Source organism: Felis catus, chromosome B2, assembly GCF_018350175.1.
Source record: "Felis catus isolate Fca126 chromosome B2, F.catus_Fca126_mat1.0, whole genome shotgun sequence".
Classification (NCBI taxonomy): Eukaryota; Metazoa; Chordata; class Mammalia; order Carnivora; family Felidae; genus Felis; species Felis catus.
In genome coordinates, this window is record NC_058372.1 from 63,506,768 (window position 1) to 63,524,901 (window position 18,134).

General features: G+C 36.0%; 1 protein-coding gene across 9 annotated transcripts in view; it reads left to right on the plus strand.

Annotated features, from left to right (window-relative positions):
* The window catches only part of FAM135A (family with sequence similarity 135 member A), a 120,834-nt gene that overhangs the window by 44,332 nt on the left and 58,368 nt on the right, over positions 1 to 18,134 (plus strand). For 6 of the 9 annotated variants that reach the window (XM_011282396.4, XM_019830811.3, XM_011282398.4 and 3 more), the window contains one exon: positions 2,876 to 2,953. The exons of the other annotated variants lie outside the window; for them this stretch is intronic. In XM_011282396.4, coding sequence (XP_011280698.2) covers positions 2,876 to 2,953 — 78 coding nt within the window. The remainder of the gene's footprint in view (positions 1 to 2,875; positions 2,954 to 18,134) is intronic. 9 annotated transcript variants of the gene reach the window in all.

An 18,134-nucleotide genomic window follows, 5' to 3' on the forward strand; every position in this document is an offset into this window, starting at 1 on the left:
TTTCAAATTTTACTTAATCAGTTTTCTTTGTTTATTTGTTTCTCAAGGATCTCAGTCTTTTAACAGTATTGAGGCACTCTTAAAAATAGTCACTGTTATTGAAAATAATTCTTGGGTTTGAGACTAGTTAGCCTATTATTATAATTGCCTATTTGGGGATATAAAAGAATTGTAAGAACATGTAATGATTTGTATGTCACTTAAATTCAGCTGTGAGAAAATGCTGATATTGTGCCACTGCCTATCAGCAATTACTCCAGTGGATTTGATTAACAGATATCACTCAGTTGACTACTTAGAATACTTAATTCAAGGATCCCAATGTATATACAGATGTACAAACAATAGGAAAATTTATTCTTTTTTGTTCATGTATTCTTTCCCAAGACAAAAATGGTAGAAACATTTTGATTACTCTCTCTGAAATACTCTTTTTCCTTGCTATTTTGTGTATTTAGAATCCTTCTGTTTCTCTTAGGAAAATCTTGTAGGAAACCACTGCCTCAAAAGTCAACTTTTTTAAATGTTCTCTTTTGAACATGTAAGAAATGTTTGTAGAACTAATCTAGACTATCACTATCCTCAATTCATGGAACAATGATGCTCATATATTTTTTAATTTGATTTTTTTGGAACTCCAGCACATTTTCTTAGAATCACATTATAAATTTTGGTTAATGACCAAAGTACAAAATTATTAAATTACAACATTGATGAAGGACAATACCAAGTGCCTGAAAAATAGAATTCTAAAAAGAAACAGTGTGAAACTTAGAAGCCATGAATAATGGTATTTCTACAAGAAAAATCTGTTAGTAGTTTGGATGTTGAATGGTGTAGTAGAATTCATAGAGGCATTATCTTGTAGTGCTTAAGAGTGCATGTTTGGAGCCATTTCTGTCCCTTACTAGCTTTGGGACTGTATACACAAAGTGGTTTTCATTTGAAAGAGTGATTGAAGGGAACCAGATGTGCATAAGTAGGAAGGAAAAACGAGGACATCCAAAAGGCAGAGGGTGTAAAGGAGCTCTAGGAGTAAGACTTCTTAATGGTGTAGTTCCCTTGGGCTTTTATGGGCACCTACTGTGTCAGGTATTAAGCTAATTACTGAGGAAAGAATAGGGTCTCTCTTTAAAGAACCTTGACTTCTCTTCTTTTAATAAGTGATCAGTTCAACATTGGGATGGACAGGAGGAACTCACCCAGCAAGACAGGACTTCTTGGGGCTTTAATGTAGAGAGTTGTACCTGAGATGGGCATATAAATGTCTGTATAAGGAAGACATCTATCTGCATATAATTTTCAAATAGATTTAACATGTAATACTTGAGAACGAAAAAGCACGAGTCACATTTTAAGTTAGATAAAAATATTTCTAAAAGGAAGTAATATTTATTGGTAAACACATAATGATTAAAACAAGCATCTCTTCAAAGCCAAGATTTATTTCAAATATCTTACACAGTATTAGCACTTTATTACTAATTTATTAATATAATTCAGCATGATAATTCATTTATTTATCAGGTTATAAATTATCTTACGGGTAAGGGTGGCTTTTATATTATATATATTACTTTGGCCTTATACATGTAATATAGCAAAATCATAATTAAAAGAGCCCTTATATTTAATATCAGAAGTTAGGTACTAAACGCATACAAACTTTATTCCAAATTATTTGCTTAAAATATTTTATCACAAACCAACTTCTAAGGCAAACCTAGACTTTAGTCTTAAATAGTGGTAGAATAAAATTATTAGTACCTTACACATACTACCTACTCAAAATATATTTGTTGAATAATATATATGAATGAATGAATGAAATGGCACAATATAGTTTTTGTTGTTACTTATAAAGTATATAGGCATCAACACATAACTTATCATAGTTTACTAGAGATCTTTAAAATCAAGACTCATCTTCAATAAATATTTATTGGTAGCATTTGTTATTCTTAAACTTTTCATCTTTATATTTTCTATTTATTGTGAATTTTAATTTATTCTTCAATGCATCTTCTAAATATCTAAAAAAATACTATTAACTATTTAAAAAAATAATTACATATTCTGAATTATTAACATTATTTATTTTTATCCTAGCAAAATTATATTACAAGCACTAGAGAGTACTTCCATAAAGCACTGTTGACTATCATTATATTCACCAGTTTTAATAGGTGGATATAAAGTAGTTCTTAATTAAAGGGTGTTTATTGTGTTTCCTTCTACTATTTGATATTTTTCTTGAGTTTTCAAATAAGTATATATAAAAGTCTTAAACTCTACCATGCTTTGAAAAATAGATCTAAACCCTATTCCCTCTTTTAAAATAATACCTTGAATTCCTTTCTGCTTTTGCCATTTTCTTTTCTACTAGTTGAATGATGTACATTTTTTTTTTTTTTTTAAATAACGTGTAGTTAAATATGCATTTGGTGCAAGGAGCTCTTACTGGAAATGGGAGTCACAAGTTCAGGAATCTAGGCTTTGGCAAATGATGTAAACTTTCTGGGCCCTGGTATCTACACTTGTAAAAGCAGGGGTTGATCTAGCTCATTTCTCAGATCCCTGCCACCTCTAAAATTCTTAGTCTAAGAAATTAAAACATTAAAATAACATTGGATTATGAAATGTTGAGTAGTTCATACATTTAAATAGAAAAAAGAACAAAGTAATATAAACTTAAATGTACATCATTTGCAATTCTAATAAGCTAATTAACTAACTGAAAGACTCTGCTGTGGTGTTCTAATCTAACTGCACTGTCAGATCAATACTAAGTCTATTATCAGGTTGGAAAAATCTAGTAAACTTTATTGTAAAAGGAGTATTAGTAACTAGTGCTGTGTGCAATCCTTGTAACTAGCCAAGGCCAACATGCAGGTCCTTTATGAGCGCCTTCTCAGAAGAAAACAGCCACGAACCCAGAAAGACACCTGTCTAGGTATGTTTACAAATAGGTTAAGTAAATAATCCTTTTCTATTAGTATGAAATTTTGCTTTAAATTAGTGTCAAATTTCATAAATACGTATTTATTAATATAGTATGTTCCTACCACTATTATTTTAGAAATTCTAGAATCAGTTTTGTTTGTAAATAAGCTTCAGTTAATTTCTTAATTTATAATATTGACATTTTTAATTAAAACTTGAAAAGGTAAATACAAATATTTCTTTGGCTATTTTCCATCTTCTTTTTACAGTTCCTACAAAGAGCACTTTTTGGAAACCATGTTTATTGCCAGAATTTGTGTTTACTGATAATTACCTTAAATTTGTCCAAAGTCAGCTTATCTTTGGGTAGGCCCAATTATAATGAAATGTGGCTTAAAAACTGAAGCGAATTAATTTCATGCACTATTAGAAATAAAGAAGAGAAATATCTTCAGTATCTGGTTTTGCTTTCTAAGTCAATTTAGATTTATTTTTTACTGTTCTTAGCTTCAAAAGCAAAATAGTATCAAAACATTACTATCCAAATATTACATATTTTAACGGAAATAATCTGATTTCATTATTTTATTTATATGTTTCCCTGCATATTTTAGACTTTTGTTCTTGAATAGCAATAGTACTTAACTTACTGTACTTTCATAAGTATATTGAAGGTTTTTACTTGGTGTTGAATAGACCCATTACAATTACATTTTTGAAAAGTTATGAAAAACTATAGAAATAAAAAATAAAATCATAGTGCTTATTTCTTGGTTTTCAGAAATATGAACAAAATGAAATTAAGGAGCCAAAATCTTTCTCACTATTTCTCAGATGAAAATAGCTCAGAAAAAGTTAGGTCAATTTTCACTAAAACTGTTAATGGAGAAACTGATCTTATTGTCAGAAAAGAAAAAAGAAAGGTTAAAGATTTATTTGTGGTTATTATTTTAGAATATAATTTTATATTCTCATATAAAGTATAAAATTAAAGAATTCATAATACTAAATTGTGATCATTTCTGACATACTTTAGTGGATGAAAATATATTTCTTGTTTAAACTGTTATATTGCCAGCCTATCAGCTTACGTTTGAGCATGCTAAATTCGAAATAACTGTACAAAATGCTGTGTATATTAAGTTCTATATAAAGAAGGGCCCAGTTTTTGGTTAGATGGGAAAAGACCTGATTCAAACCATAATGAAGTTAAGTGATACTTTTATTGAGGTATTTTTTATCCTTAAAACCTGGTATTATATTGGCATTTTCTGAGCTATGTTATTACAGATATCAGTTGAATGAATGAATAGATGAATGGGTGGGTGGATTTAGAAAATAAATGTAAGATATATTTACCCTTTGACCTAGCATCCCCACTTTGGTTAACCTTTATCATAAAAATATGAGTACTAGTATGTAAAGATATATGTATAAACATGTTTATTATAGTATTTATCTTTATGATAAAACTCTGAAAATAAAGATAAATGCCCATTTTTCAAATGAAAAAGAGTAGAATATGAAGGAAATTTTCTTTTTTAATTTTAGTTAGTTAACACAGGACAATATTGGCTTTAGGAGTAGAATTCAGTGATTCATCACTTACATACAACACTCAGTGTTGTCACAAGTGCCCTCCTTAATACCCATCACCCATCTAGCCCATCTCTCACCAACCTCCCTCCATCAACCCTCAGTTTGTTCTCTATTATGAAGAGTCTCATGTGGTTTGTTTCCCTCTCTTTTTTTCCCTTTCCTTCTCCTGTGTTCATCTGTTTTGTTTCTTTAATTCCACATATGAGTGAAATCATATGGTATTTGTCTTTGACTTATTTTGCTTAGCATAATACATTCTAGCTCCATCCACATCATTACAAATGGCAAGATATCATTTTTTTTTATGGCTAATATTCCTGTGTGTGTATACCACACCCTCTTTATTCATTCATCAGTTGATGGACATTTGGGCTCTCTTCTTAGTTTGGCTATTGTTAATAATGCTGCTATAAACATTGGGGTACATGTACCCCTTTGAATCTGTATCTTTGTACCCTTTAGGTAAATACTTGAAATGTAATTCCTGGTTTAATTTTTTGAGGAACCTCCATACTGTTCTCCAGAGAGGCTGCAGCAGTTTGCATTCCCCCCCAACAGTGCAAGAGGGTTCACCTTTCTCCACATCTTCGCCAATACCTATTGTTTCTTGTGTTGTTAATTTTAACCATTCTGCAGGTGTGAGGTGATATCCCATTGTGGTTTTGATTTGTATTTCCCTGATGATGGGTGATATTGAGCATCTTTTCATTTGTCTATCAGCCATCTGGATGTCTTTGGAAAAAAATGTCTATTCATGTCTTCTGCCTGTTTCTTAACTGGGTTGTTTGTTTTTTGGGTGCTGAGTTTGGTAAGTTCTTCATAGAGATTGGATACTAAGCCTTTATTGGATATGTCATTTGCAAATATCTTCTGCCTGTGGAGTGGCAGTTTTCCACCATGTCACCATCTAGTTTTCCCAGCACCATTTGCTGAAGAGACTGTCTTTTTTCCATTGGATATTCTTTCTTGCTTTGTTGAAGGCATTTTAACAATGTTTGTTCTTCCAGGCAATGGGCATGGAATGCTTTTCCATTTCTTTGTGTTTTCTTCAGTTTCTTTCATGAGTGTTCTATAGTTTTCAGAGATCTTTAACCTCTTTAGTTGGGTTTATTCCTAAGTATCTTATTGGTTTTGGTGCCATTGTAAATGAGATCGATTCCTTGCTTTCATTTTCTGCTGTTTCATTATTAGTGTATAGAAATGCAACAGATTTCTACACATTTATTTTATGTCCTGCCTCTTTGCTGAATTCATATATTCTGGTAGATTTTTGGTGGAGTCTTTCGGGTGTTTTATATGTTTCGGGTTTCCTACATAGAATATCATGTCATCAGCAAATGGTGAAAGTTTGATTTCTTCCTCGCCAATTTGTATGTCCTTTATTTGTTTTTGTTGTGTGATTGCTGAGGCTAAGACTTCCAGTACTATGTTAAATACTAATGGTGAGAGTTGACATTCATGTCTTCTTCCTGACTGTAGGAGAAAGACTCAGTTTTTCCCCATTGAGGATGAGATTTGCTGTGGGTCTTTCATACATGCCCTTTATCATGTTGTAGTATGTTCATCTAAGCCTACTCTCTTGAGGGTTTTTATCAAGATTGGATGCTGTATTTCTTCAAATGCTTTTTCTGCCTCTATTGAGGGGATCATGTGGATCTTATCCTTTTTTTTTTATTAATGTGATGTATCACATTGATGGATTTGTGAATATTGAGCTAGCTGTGCAGCCCAGGAATAAATCCCACTTGATCATGGTGAATAATTCGTTTAATGTACTGTTGAATTCAATTTGCTAGTATCCTGTTGAGAATTTTTACGTCCATGTTCATAAGGGATATTGGCCTATAATTCTCCTTTTTGATGGGTTCTTTGGTTTTGGAATCAAGGTAATTCTGGCTTCATAGAATGAGTTTGAAAGTTTTCCTTCCATTTCTATTTTTGGAAAAGTTTGAGAAGAATAGGTATTAAGTCTTTTTTTAAATATCTGGTAGAATTCCCCTAGGATGCCATCTGGCCCTGACTCTTGTTTGTTGGGAGATTTTTGATTACTGATTAAATTCCTTAATGGTTATGGGTTCATTCAAATTTTCCATTTCTTCCTATTAAAGTTGTGGTAGTGTGTGAATTTCTAGGAATTTGTCCATTTCTTCCAGATTGTCCAGTTTGTTGGCATATAATTTTTCATAGTATTATACTTTTTTGTATTTCTATCATGTTGGTTGTGATCTCTTCTCTTCCATTTGTGATTTTATCTATTTGGGGACCTTCTGTTTTGTTTTTGGTAGGTCTGGCTAAGGGTTTATCAATTGTGTTTATTCTTTCAAAGAAACAGCTGTTTTGTCAATCTGTTCTGTTTTTTTTTTTTTAATTTCTATATCATTTATTTCTGATCTAATCTTTATTATTTCCCTTCTTCTGGCAAGAGGCTTTATTTGCTGTTCCTTTTATAGCTCCTTTAGCTGTAAGGTTAGGTTGTATATTTGGGACCTTTCTTGCTTCTTGAGGTAGGCCTGAATTGCAATATACTTCCCTCTTAGGACTGCCTTTGTTGCATTCCAAAGGTTTTGGCCTGTTGTGTTTTCATTTTCATTTGTTTCCATGTATTTTTTAAATTTTTTCTTTAATTTTCTGGTTAAACCATTCATTTCCTTAGTAGGTTATTCTTTAATCCTCCTTGTATTTGAGGGCTTTGCAAAATTTTTTCTTGTGGTTAACTAGAAGTGTCACAGAGTTGTGATCTGAAAATATGTATGGTATGATTTTGATCTTTTTGTACTTGTTGAGGGTTGTTTTGTGACCCAGCATGTGATCTATTCTGGAGAATGTTCCATGTGCACTCAAGAAGAATGTGTATTCTGCTACTTCCCGATGAAATGTTCTGAATATATCTGTTAAGTCCATCTGGTTCGTTGTAAAATTCAAAGCTGGTGTTTCATTGTTGACTTTCTGCTTACATGATCTTTCCATTGCTGTATGTAGGATGTTAAAATCCTCTACTATTACTGTATTTTTAACAATGGGTTTCTTTATATTTGTTATTAATTGATTTATATATTTGGATTCTTCCAAGTTGGGGGTATAATATTTACAGTTGTTAGATCTTATTGGTGAATACATCCTTAATTGTGATGTTATGCCCTTATTCATTTCTTATTACAGTCTTTGTTTTAAAATCTAGTTTGTCTGATATAAGTATGGCTACTGTGGCTTTCTTTTGACATCCATTAGTGTAATAGATGTTAGCTGCTATGTCACCTGTAGAATTGGTGTTTCTGGTGATGTTCTCTGGTCCTTTCTAGTCTTTGTTGCTTTGGGTTTTTTTTTAATTTTTTTTTTTCCTCCACTCAGAGAGTCCCCCTTAAAATTTCTTGCAGGGCTGGTTTAGTGGTCATGAACTCCTTTTGTTTTTGTTTGGGAAATTCTACATCTCTCCTTCTATTCTGAATGACAGCCTTGCTGGATAAAGAATTCTTGGCTACATATTTTTCCCTTTCAGCATGTTGAATATTTCCTGTCACTCCCTTCTGACCTGCCAAGTTTCAGTGGACCGGTCTGCTGCTAATCCTACTTGTCGAACCTTGTGGGTTAAGGTCCTATTGTCCCTAACTACTCTCAGAATTTTCTCTTTATCTTTGTATTTTGTAAGTTTCACTATGATATGTAGTGGCATTGACCTGTTTTGTTGATTTTGACAGGAGTTCTCTGTGCCTCTTGGACTTGAATGCCTGGTGTGTTTTTTTGGGTTTTTTTGTTTTGTTTTGTTTTTGTTTTGTTTGTTTGTTTTTTGCTAGATTAAGTAAGTTCTCAGCTATAATTTGTTCAAATAAACCTTCTGCCCCTTTTACCTGTTTTCTTCTGGGACTCCTATGATACAGATATTATTTCACTTAATGGAATCACTGAGTTCCCTAAGTCTACTTTCATGATCTAATAGTTTTCTTTCCCTCTTCTTTTCAGCATTGTTATTTTCCATAATTTTATCTTCTGTATCACCTTTTCTTTCCTCTTCTTCGTCATTCCTTGTTGTGACTATTTACCATCAGTTTTGCCTCTTAGTTACACCATTTTTTATTTCAGCCTGATCTGTTTTTAGGTCTTTTATCTCTGCAGCAAGAGTTTCTCTGGTGTGTTCAGTGCTTTCTTTCAAGCCAAGCTAGTAGTCTTATGACTGTTGTTCTAAATTCCTATTTAGATATTGCTTATATTCCATTATAAGATATTGCTTATATCTATTTTTAGCAAGTTCCTGACTGTGATTTCTTCTTGACCTTTCTTTTGGGGTGAATTCCTGTATCTTGTCATTTTAGCTAAGTTTCTGTCTTTTGCATGTTTTGAAAGCTTGTTATGTTTCCTGCGCCTGAGAGTAATGCTGTATTAAAAAGGGGTCATACACTGATCAGAGCCTGACACTTAAGGAAGTGTTTCTAGTGTATGCTGTGTGCACTCTGCTATTGGGTTTTGGCTGCTCTTCAAGACTGGTCAGCCCTCTGCAGAGTTCCTTGCTTGCAGTGGGGAGTGTTTGGACCTTTAACTAGGTGTGCTCTGATTTGTTTGTTAAAATAAGCCTGGAAAGAAAAGAACAAAAGAATAAAGAAGAGTGGGGGGGGAAAGAAACCTGATCCAAAAGAAAAGGAAAAGGAATGAAAAAAAACCAAACAATCAAAATATATAAGCCTTATTCCAAAGAAAAAGAAAAGAAGAAAGAGAAAGAAAATGAGAAAAGGAAATGAAAAAACAAAGGAAAAAAGCCATAAGGCTGATTCCAAAGGGAATAAAAAGAAGAAGAAAAAAAGTAAGCCTGATCCAGTTTCCACCAGAACTGCAGGTGACGCTTTGAAGTACTCTATGACATTAGCCTTGGTACATGCAGGGTGCTGCCTGTGCTGGTCTTCTGGAGGAGAGGACTGCTGGACTCACTCAGGGTCAGACCTGCCCCAGTAAATATGCAATTGCCAGGCACAGAGGGACGGGGCTTGGTGTGAGCAGGTCCCACCTCCACTGGGGTCAGTTGTGTTGCTCTCTGAAGTCCCACCATGTCAGTGGTAAGAGGGAAAATGGTGCCACCCCACTCTCTTATCCTTGGACAGGGGATCTCACACCCCAATTTGTTCAGGAAGCCCTCAAAGAATAGTGAGGGCAGTCAGCACGCCCTACGCCACAGCTCTGGTGTATGGCTAGGATTCAGAACTCAAAATCTTAAAGGACCAGGTACCACATGGACCCACTCTCCTCTTCTGGAGTAGAGCTTCTTTGTGCTATGTCTGATGTCTTTTGTGTCAGAAAAACAATCCCTTACCTGTGCAGAATCTATGGTTATCTGCCTCTGTGTGTGCGTGCTTCTGTCCGCCTTTCACGGGCACCTACAGGGTCTTTTGTCCTTGGAGAGGCAATATACTTCTTCCAAAAGTACTTCAAGAAGTGGAATGTTCTCTTCCAGTGCAACCCAGGAGATCCCATTACCACACTATCCTATCCACTCCAGGGCCAGTGCCCTCCTCCCCAGGGGCAAACACCACAGCTCCACTCTGGAGAAAGTCATACACTCCCAAAACCTCAGAGTTTGAGCTCCACAGACTATTTGCAAAAAACCTGGGACACTGAGTACCTCTCACTCCCCAGTCTATGGTCCAGAGAGGTTTTCCTCTTGTACGAATCCAACACTGCACTCTCAAACCCTTTCTCTTTCTCTCCCTTTTGTCTCTGCACAGAAAGGGTTCACTCCCCACCGTGGCACCACTGTTTTTCTCTCCCCCAATTCTCTTCCACACACCTCACACCTGCACACTGTCTCCCTCCAACTGTGGAGATCCTTCTGCCAGTCCTCATATCGATTTCCTGGGTATCCTGAGTGATCTGACTTCAGTACAGCTGTGTTTGAGGGAGGAGAAAAACCCAGGATCCCCATATTTCTGTCATTTTCTACTGACCATCAATCAAGGAAATTATAAGGCATGCACACCAAGGAATATTGTGCAGCCATTTAAAAAAAAAATTAGGGCTGCATACCAGATTTCCATGGAGTATTGCCGAGAGAAAAAAGCAAAGTGTAGAAAAGTGTGTAAAACACAATCATGTTGTTATTTAAAAAAAAAAGTGACTCCAAAACCCATATAAAGGCATACCTCGTTTTATTGTACTTTACAGATACTGCATTTCTTACAAATTGAAAATTTGTGGCAACCCTGTACTGAACGGGTTTGTTGGCACTACTTTTCCAACAGCATTTGCTCACTCCATATGTCTGTCACATTTTGGTAATTCTCACAGTCTTGAAAATTTTTACATTATTTTAATATTTGTTACAGTGATCTGTACTCAGCAATCTTTGATGTTACTATTGTAATTGTTTGGGGCACCATGAACCACACCCATGTAAGATGGTGAATTTATTAATAAATATGTGTTCTGACTGCTCCACTGACCAGCTTTTCCCTCATCTCTCTCCGTTTCCTTGAGCCTCTCTATTCCCTGAGACAAAACAATATTGAAATTAGGCCAATTAATAATAACCCTACAATGGCCTTTAAGTGTTTACGTGAAAGGAAGTGTTATACATCTCTCATTTTAAGTCAAAAGCTAAAGATGATTAAGCTTAGTGAGGAAAATACTTTGAAGGCCACAACAGGCCAAAAGCTGAACCTCTTTCTCCAACCAATTAACTGAATTGTGAATGCAAAGGAGAAGTTCTTGAAGAAAATTAAAAGTGCTACTCCATTGAACACATGATGATGAGAAAACAAAACAGCCTTATTGCTATTATGGAGAAAGCTTTAGTAGCAATTTCACTCATATGTGGTATTCAAGAAACAAAACAAAGAAGCATAGGGGACAAAAAAAAGAGAGGCAAACCAAGAAACAGATTTTTTTTTTCTTTTAATATGTAATTGGTTTGCATACAATATCCAGTGCTCATCCCACCAGGTGCCCTCCTCAGTGCCCATCATCCTCTTTTCTCTCCCCCCCTACCCCATCAATCCTGTTTGTTCTCAGTATTTAAGAGTTTCTTATGGTTTACCTCCTTCCCTCTGTGTAGCTTTTTCTTTTTTTCCCCCCTACCCCTTCCCCATGGACTTTTGTTAAGTTTCTCAGGATCCACATGAGAGTGAAAACATAGGGTATCTGCCTTTCTCTGCCTGACTTATTTCACTTAGCATAACACTCTCCAGTTCCACCCACAGTGCTACAAATGGCCAGATTTCATTCTTTCTCATTGCCAAGTAGTATTCCATTATATATATAAACCACATCTTTATCCATTTGTCAACTGATGGACAGTTAGGCTCTTTCCATAATTTGGCTATTGTTGAAAGTACGGCTATAAACATTGGGGTACAAGTGCTCCTATGCATCAGCATTCCTGTATCGTTTGGGTAAATTCCTGGCAGTGCTATTGCTGGGTCATAGGGTAGATCTATTTTTAATTTTTTGAGGAACCTCCACACTGTTTTCCAGAGTGGCTGCACCAGTTTGCATTCCCACCAACAGTGCAAGAGGGTTCCCGTTTCTCCACATCCTCTCCAGCATCTATAGTCTCCTGATTTGTTCATTTTAGCCACTCTGACTGGCATGAGGTGGTATCTGAGTGTGGTTTTGATTTGTATTTCCCTGATGAGGAGCGACGTTGAGCATCTTTTCATGTGCCTGTTGGCCATCTGGATGTCTTCTTTAGAGAAGTGTCTATTCATGTTTTCTGCCCATTTCTTCACTGGATTATTTGCTTTTTGGGTGTGGAGTTTGGTGAGTTCTTTATAGATTTTGGATACTAGCCCTTTGTCCGATATGTCATTTGCAAATACTTTTTCCCATTCCGTTGGTTGCATTTTAGTTTTGTTGATTGTTTCCTTTGCACTGCTGACCTTTTTATCTTCATGAGGTCCCAATAGTTCATTTTTGCTTTTAATTCCCTCGCCTTTGGGGATGTGTCAAGTAAGAAATTGCTGCGGCTGAGGTCAGAGAAGTTTTTTCCTGCTTTCTCCTCTAGGGTTTTGATGATTTCCTGTCTCACTTTCAGGTCCTTTATGCATTTAGAGTTTATTTTTGTGAATGGTGTAAGAAAGTGGTCTAGTTTCATCCTTCTGCACGTTGCTGTCCAGTTCTCCCAGCACCATTTGTTAAAGAGACTGTCTTTTTTCCATTGGATATTCTTTCCTGCTTTGTCAAAGTTGGTCATACTTTTGGGGGTCCAATTCTAGGGCCTCTACTCTATTCCTTTGGTCTGTGTGTCTGTTTTTATGCCAATACAATGCTGTCTTGATGATTAGAGCTTTGTAGTAGAGGCTAAAGTCTGGGATTGTGATGCCTTCTGCTTTGGTTTTCTTGTTCAATACTGCTTTGGGTATTCAGGGTCTTTTGTGGTTCCATACAAATTTTAGGATTGCTTGTTCTAGCTTCGAGAAGAATGCTGGTGCAATTTTGATTGGGATTGCCTTGAATGTGTAGATTGCTTTGGGTAGTATTGACACATTTTAACATTATTTCAGTCCATGAGCACGGAATGTTTTTCCATTTCTTTATATCTTCTTCAATTTCCTTCATAAGCTTTCTACAGTTTTCAGCATAGAGATCTTTTACATCTTTGGTTAGGTTTATTCCTAGGTATTTTATGATTCTTGGTGCAGTTGTGAATGGGATCAGTTTCTTTATTTGTCTTTCTGTTGCTTCATTATTAGTGGATAAGAATGCAACTGATTTCTGTACATTAATTTTCTGTCACGACTTTGCTAAATTCATGTATCAGTTCTAGCAGATATTTGGTGGAGTCTGTTGGGTTTTCCATGTATAATATCATGTCATCTGCAAAAAGTGAAAGCTTGACTTCATCTGTGCCAATTTTGATGCCTTTGGTTTCCTTTTGTTGTCTGATTGGTGATGCTAGAACTTCCAACACTGTGTTAAACAACAACTGTGAGAGTGGACATCCCTGTCGTGTTCCTGATCTCAGGGGGAAAGCCCTCAGTTTTTCCCCATTGAGGATGATATTAGCTGTGGACTTTTCACAAATGGCTTTTATGATGTTTAAGTATGTTCCTTCTATCCCGACTTTCTCGAGGGTTTTTATTAAGAAAGGATGCTGAGTTTTGTCAAATGCTTTTTCTGCATCGATTGACAGGATCATACGGTTCTCATCTTTTCTTTTATTAATGTAATGTATCACATTGATTTATTTGCAAATATTGAACCAGCCCTGCAGCCCAGGAATGAATGCCACTTGATCATGTGAATAATTCTTTTTATATGCTGTTGAATTCGATTTGCTAGTATGTTATTGAGCATTTTTGCATCCATATTCATCAGGGATATTGGCCTGTCGTTCTCTTTTTTTTGCTGGGTCTCTGTCAGGTTTGGGAATCAAAGTAATGCTGGCTTCATAGAATGAGTCTGGAAGTTTTCCTTCCCTTTCTACTTTTTGGAACAGCTTGAGGAGGATAGGTATTCTCTCTGCTTTAAATGTCTGGTAGAATTCTCCAGGGAACCCATCTGGTCCTGGATTCTTATTTGTTGGGAGATTTTTGGCAACTGATTCAATTTCGTTGCTGGTTATGGGTCTGTTCAAATTTTCTTTTTTTTACTGTTTGAGATTTGGAAGTGTGTGAGTGCTTAGGAATTTGTCCATTTCTCCCAGGTGGTCCAGTTTGTTGGCATATAATTTTTCATTGTATTCCCGGATAATTGCTTGTATTTCTGAGGCGTTGGTTGTTATAATTCCATTTTCATTCATGATTTTATCTATTTGGGTCATCTCCCTTTTCTTTTTGAGAAGCCTGGCTAGAGGCTTATCAATTTTGTTTGTTTTTTCAAAAAACCAACTCTTGGTTACATTGATCTGCTCTAGTTTTTTTAGATTCTATATTGTTTATTTCTGCTCTGATCTTTATTATTTCTCTTCTTCTGCTGGGTTTAGGGTGTCTTTGCTGTTCTGCTTCTATTTCCTTTAGGTGTGCTGTTAGATTTTGTATTTGGGATTTTTCTTGTTTCTTGAGATAGGCTTGGATGGCAATCTATTTTCCTCTCAGGACTGCCTTCGCTGCATCCGAAAGTGTTTGGATTGGTGTATTTTCATTTTCATTTGTTTCCATATATTTTTTAATTTCTCCTCTAAATGCCTGGTTGACCCACTCATTCTTTAGTAGGGTGTCCTTTACCTCCATGCTTTTGGAGGTTTTCCAGACTTTTTCCTGTGGTTGATTTCAAGCTTCATAGCAGTGTGGTCTGAAAGTATGCATGGTATGAGTTCAATTCTTGTATACTTATGATGGGCTGTTTTGTGACCCAGTATGTGATCTGTCTTGGAGAATGTTTCCTGTGCACTCGAGAAGAAAGTATATTCTGTTGCTTTGGGATGCAGAGTTCTAAATATATCTGTCAAGTCCATCTGATCCAACATATCATTCAGGGCCCTTGTTTCCTTATTTATTCTCTGCCTAGGTGTTCTATCCATTACTGTAAGTGGAGTATTAAAGTCCCCTGCAATTACCACATTCTTATCAATAAGGTTGCTTATGTTTGTGATTGTTTTATATATTTGGGGGCTCCCATATTTGGCGCATAGATATTTATAATTGTTAGCTCTTCCTGATGGATAGATCCTGTAATTATCATATAATGCCCTTCTTCATCTCTTGTTATAGCCTTTAATTTAAAGTCTAGTTTGTCTGATATAAGTATGGCTACTCCAGCTTTCTTTTGACTTCCAGTGGCATGATAAATAGTTCTCCATCCCCTCACTCTCAATCTGAAGGTGTCCTCAGGACTAAAATGAGTCTCTTGTAGACAGCAAATAGATGGGTCTTGTTTTTTTTATCCATTCTGATACCCTGTGTCTTTTGGTTGGTGCATTTAGTCCATTTACGTTCAGTTTTATTATAGAAAGATATGGGTTTAGAGTCATTGTGATGTCTGTAGGTTTCATGCTTGTAGTGATGTCTCTGGTACTTGGTCTCACAGGATCCCCCTTAGGATCTCTTGTAGGGCTGGTTTAGTGGTGATGAATTCCTTCAGTTTTTGTTTGTTAGGGAAGACCCTTATTTCCTTCTATTCTAAATGACGGGCTTGCTGGATAAAGGATTCCCGGCTACATATTTTTTCTGTTTATCACATTGAAGATTTCCTGCCATTCCTTTCTGGCCTGTCAAGTTTCAGTAGATAGGTCTGCTACTTCCCTTATGTGTCTCCCTTTGTATGTTAGGGCCCGTTTATCCCTAGCTACTTTCAGAATTCTCTCCTTATCCTTGTATTTTGCCAGTTTCACTATAATATGTCATGCAGGAGATCGATTCAAGTTACATATGAATGGAGTTCTCTGTGCCTCTTGGATTTCAATGCCTTTTTCCTTCCCCAGATCAGGGAAGTTCTCAGCTATGATTTGTTCAGGTACACCTTCAGCCCCTTTCTTTCTCTCTTCTTCTTCTGGAATTCCTGTGGTACGGATATTGTTCCATTTGATTGCATCACTTAGTTCTCTAAATCTCCCCTAGTACTCCTGAATTTATCTCTCTTTTTCTCAGCCTCCTCTTTTTCCATAATTTTATCTTCTAATTCACCTATTCTCTCCTCTGCCTCTTCAATGTGCACTCTGGCTGCCTCCATTTTATCTTGCACTTCAGTTATAGCATTTTTAATTCATCATGACTATTTTTCAGTCCCTTGATCTCTATAGCAATAGATTCTCTGCTGTCCTCTGCTTTTTTCAAGCCCAGTGATTAATTTTATGTCTATTATTCTAAATTCTTGTTCCGTTATATTCCTTACGTTGGTTTTGATCAATTCATTAGCTGTCGCGACTTCCTGGAGTTTCTTTTGAGAAGAATTCTTCTGTTTTGTCACTTTGGCTAGCTTTCTCTACCTTATGCATCTTAAAAGCTTGTGTGCTCTGCACCTGTGAGCACTGCTATATTAACGGCAGGCCATACACTGTCCAGGGCCTGGCCCTTCAGGAGGTGTTTTTTTCGGGGCTTGTTATTTGCTCTCTGTTGTTGTGACTTTGGTTATTTTATTACCCTGTCATAGTAATATTTCGGACCCTACACCAGGTGTGCTTTGATTTGTTCCTTGGAGTAGCCCTGCTGATGTGATTAAGCGAGTACCCCAGTCTGTGTGCCTCAGTACCTAGATCTAACACTTCTAAAAAACGATTCCCTGAGCATCTTAGCTTGAGGCCTCCCCACATTGTGCATGACAGGAAGGATCCAAGAAACAGATTCTTAACTGTAGAGAACAAACTGATAGTTATTAGAGAGGAGGTTGGTTGGGGCAGGGAATGGCTTAAATATGATGGAGATTAAGGAGTGCACTTGTTGGGATGAGCACTGGATGTTACATGTTAAGTGTTGAATCACTAAATTGTATACCTTAAACTAATATTATTCTGTACGTTAAGTGGAATTTAAATAGAAAGTTAAAGATCAATCCATCCAAACATTCCCTTCAGGCAAAGCCTAATCTCGAACAAGTCTCTACTCTTCAGTTTTATGAAGGCCAAGAGAGATGAGGAGTCTTCCAGAGGAAAGTTTGAAGCTAGCAGAGATTGGTTTATGAGGCTTAGGTAAAGAAGCTGTCTGTATAACAACAAAGTGCAAGATGACGCAGCAAACTGTTGATATAAAAGCTGCTGCAAGTTATCCAGAAGATCTAGCTAAGATAATTAATGAAGGTGGCTACATTAAACAATATATTTTCAATGTAGACAAAATAGCCTTTTATTGGAAAAAGATGCCATGTAGGACTTCCACAGCTAGGGAAGAGAAGTCAGTGCCTGGTCAAAGTTTCAAAGGATAGACCGACTCTCTTATTAGGGGCTAATATAGTTGGTGACTCTAAGTTGAAGCCAGTGTTCGTATACCATTCCATAAATTCTAGGGCATTTAAGAATTATGGTAAATCTACTCTGTCTGTGCCCCATAAATGGAACAACAAGGCCTAAATGACATCACATATGTTTTCAACATAGTTTACTGAATATTTTAAGCCTGCTGTTGAGACCTACTACTCAGAAAAAATATTCCTTTCAAAATATGACTGTTACTTGATAATGCACCTGACCCCACAAGAGCTCTGATGGAGATCAGAATGAGATTAATGTTGTTTTCATGTCTGCTACCACGGTATCCATTCTGCAGCCATGGATCAAGGAGTCATTTGGCTTTCAAGTCTTAATTTCATGTATTTCTTAAATAATAAGGCTTGAAAGCCATTTCATAAGGCTGTAGCTGCCATAGATGGTGAGTCCTCTAATGGATCTGGGCAAAGTAAATTGAAAACCTTCTGGAAATGATTCACCATCTGAGATGCCATTAAGAATATGTGTGATTTATGAGAAGAAGTCAAAATCAACCTTAAAAGCAGTTTGAAAATTTATTCCAACTCTTGTGGATGACTTTGAGGGGTTCCAGACTTTAGTGGAGGAAGTAAGTGTAGATGTGGAAAGTAAGTGCGGATCTAACAAGAGAACTAGAATTAAAAGTGGAGTCTGAAGATGTGCCTGAATTGCTGCAATCTTGTGATAAAACTTTAAAAGATGAGGAGTTGCTTCTCATAGATGAGCAGTATCTAACACAGTATCTAAATACAATTTTATTTATATATTATGTGACTCA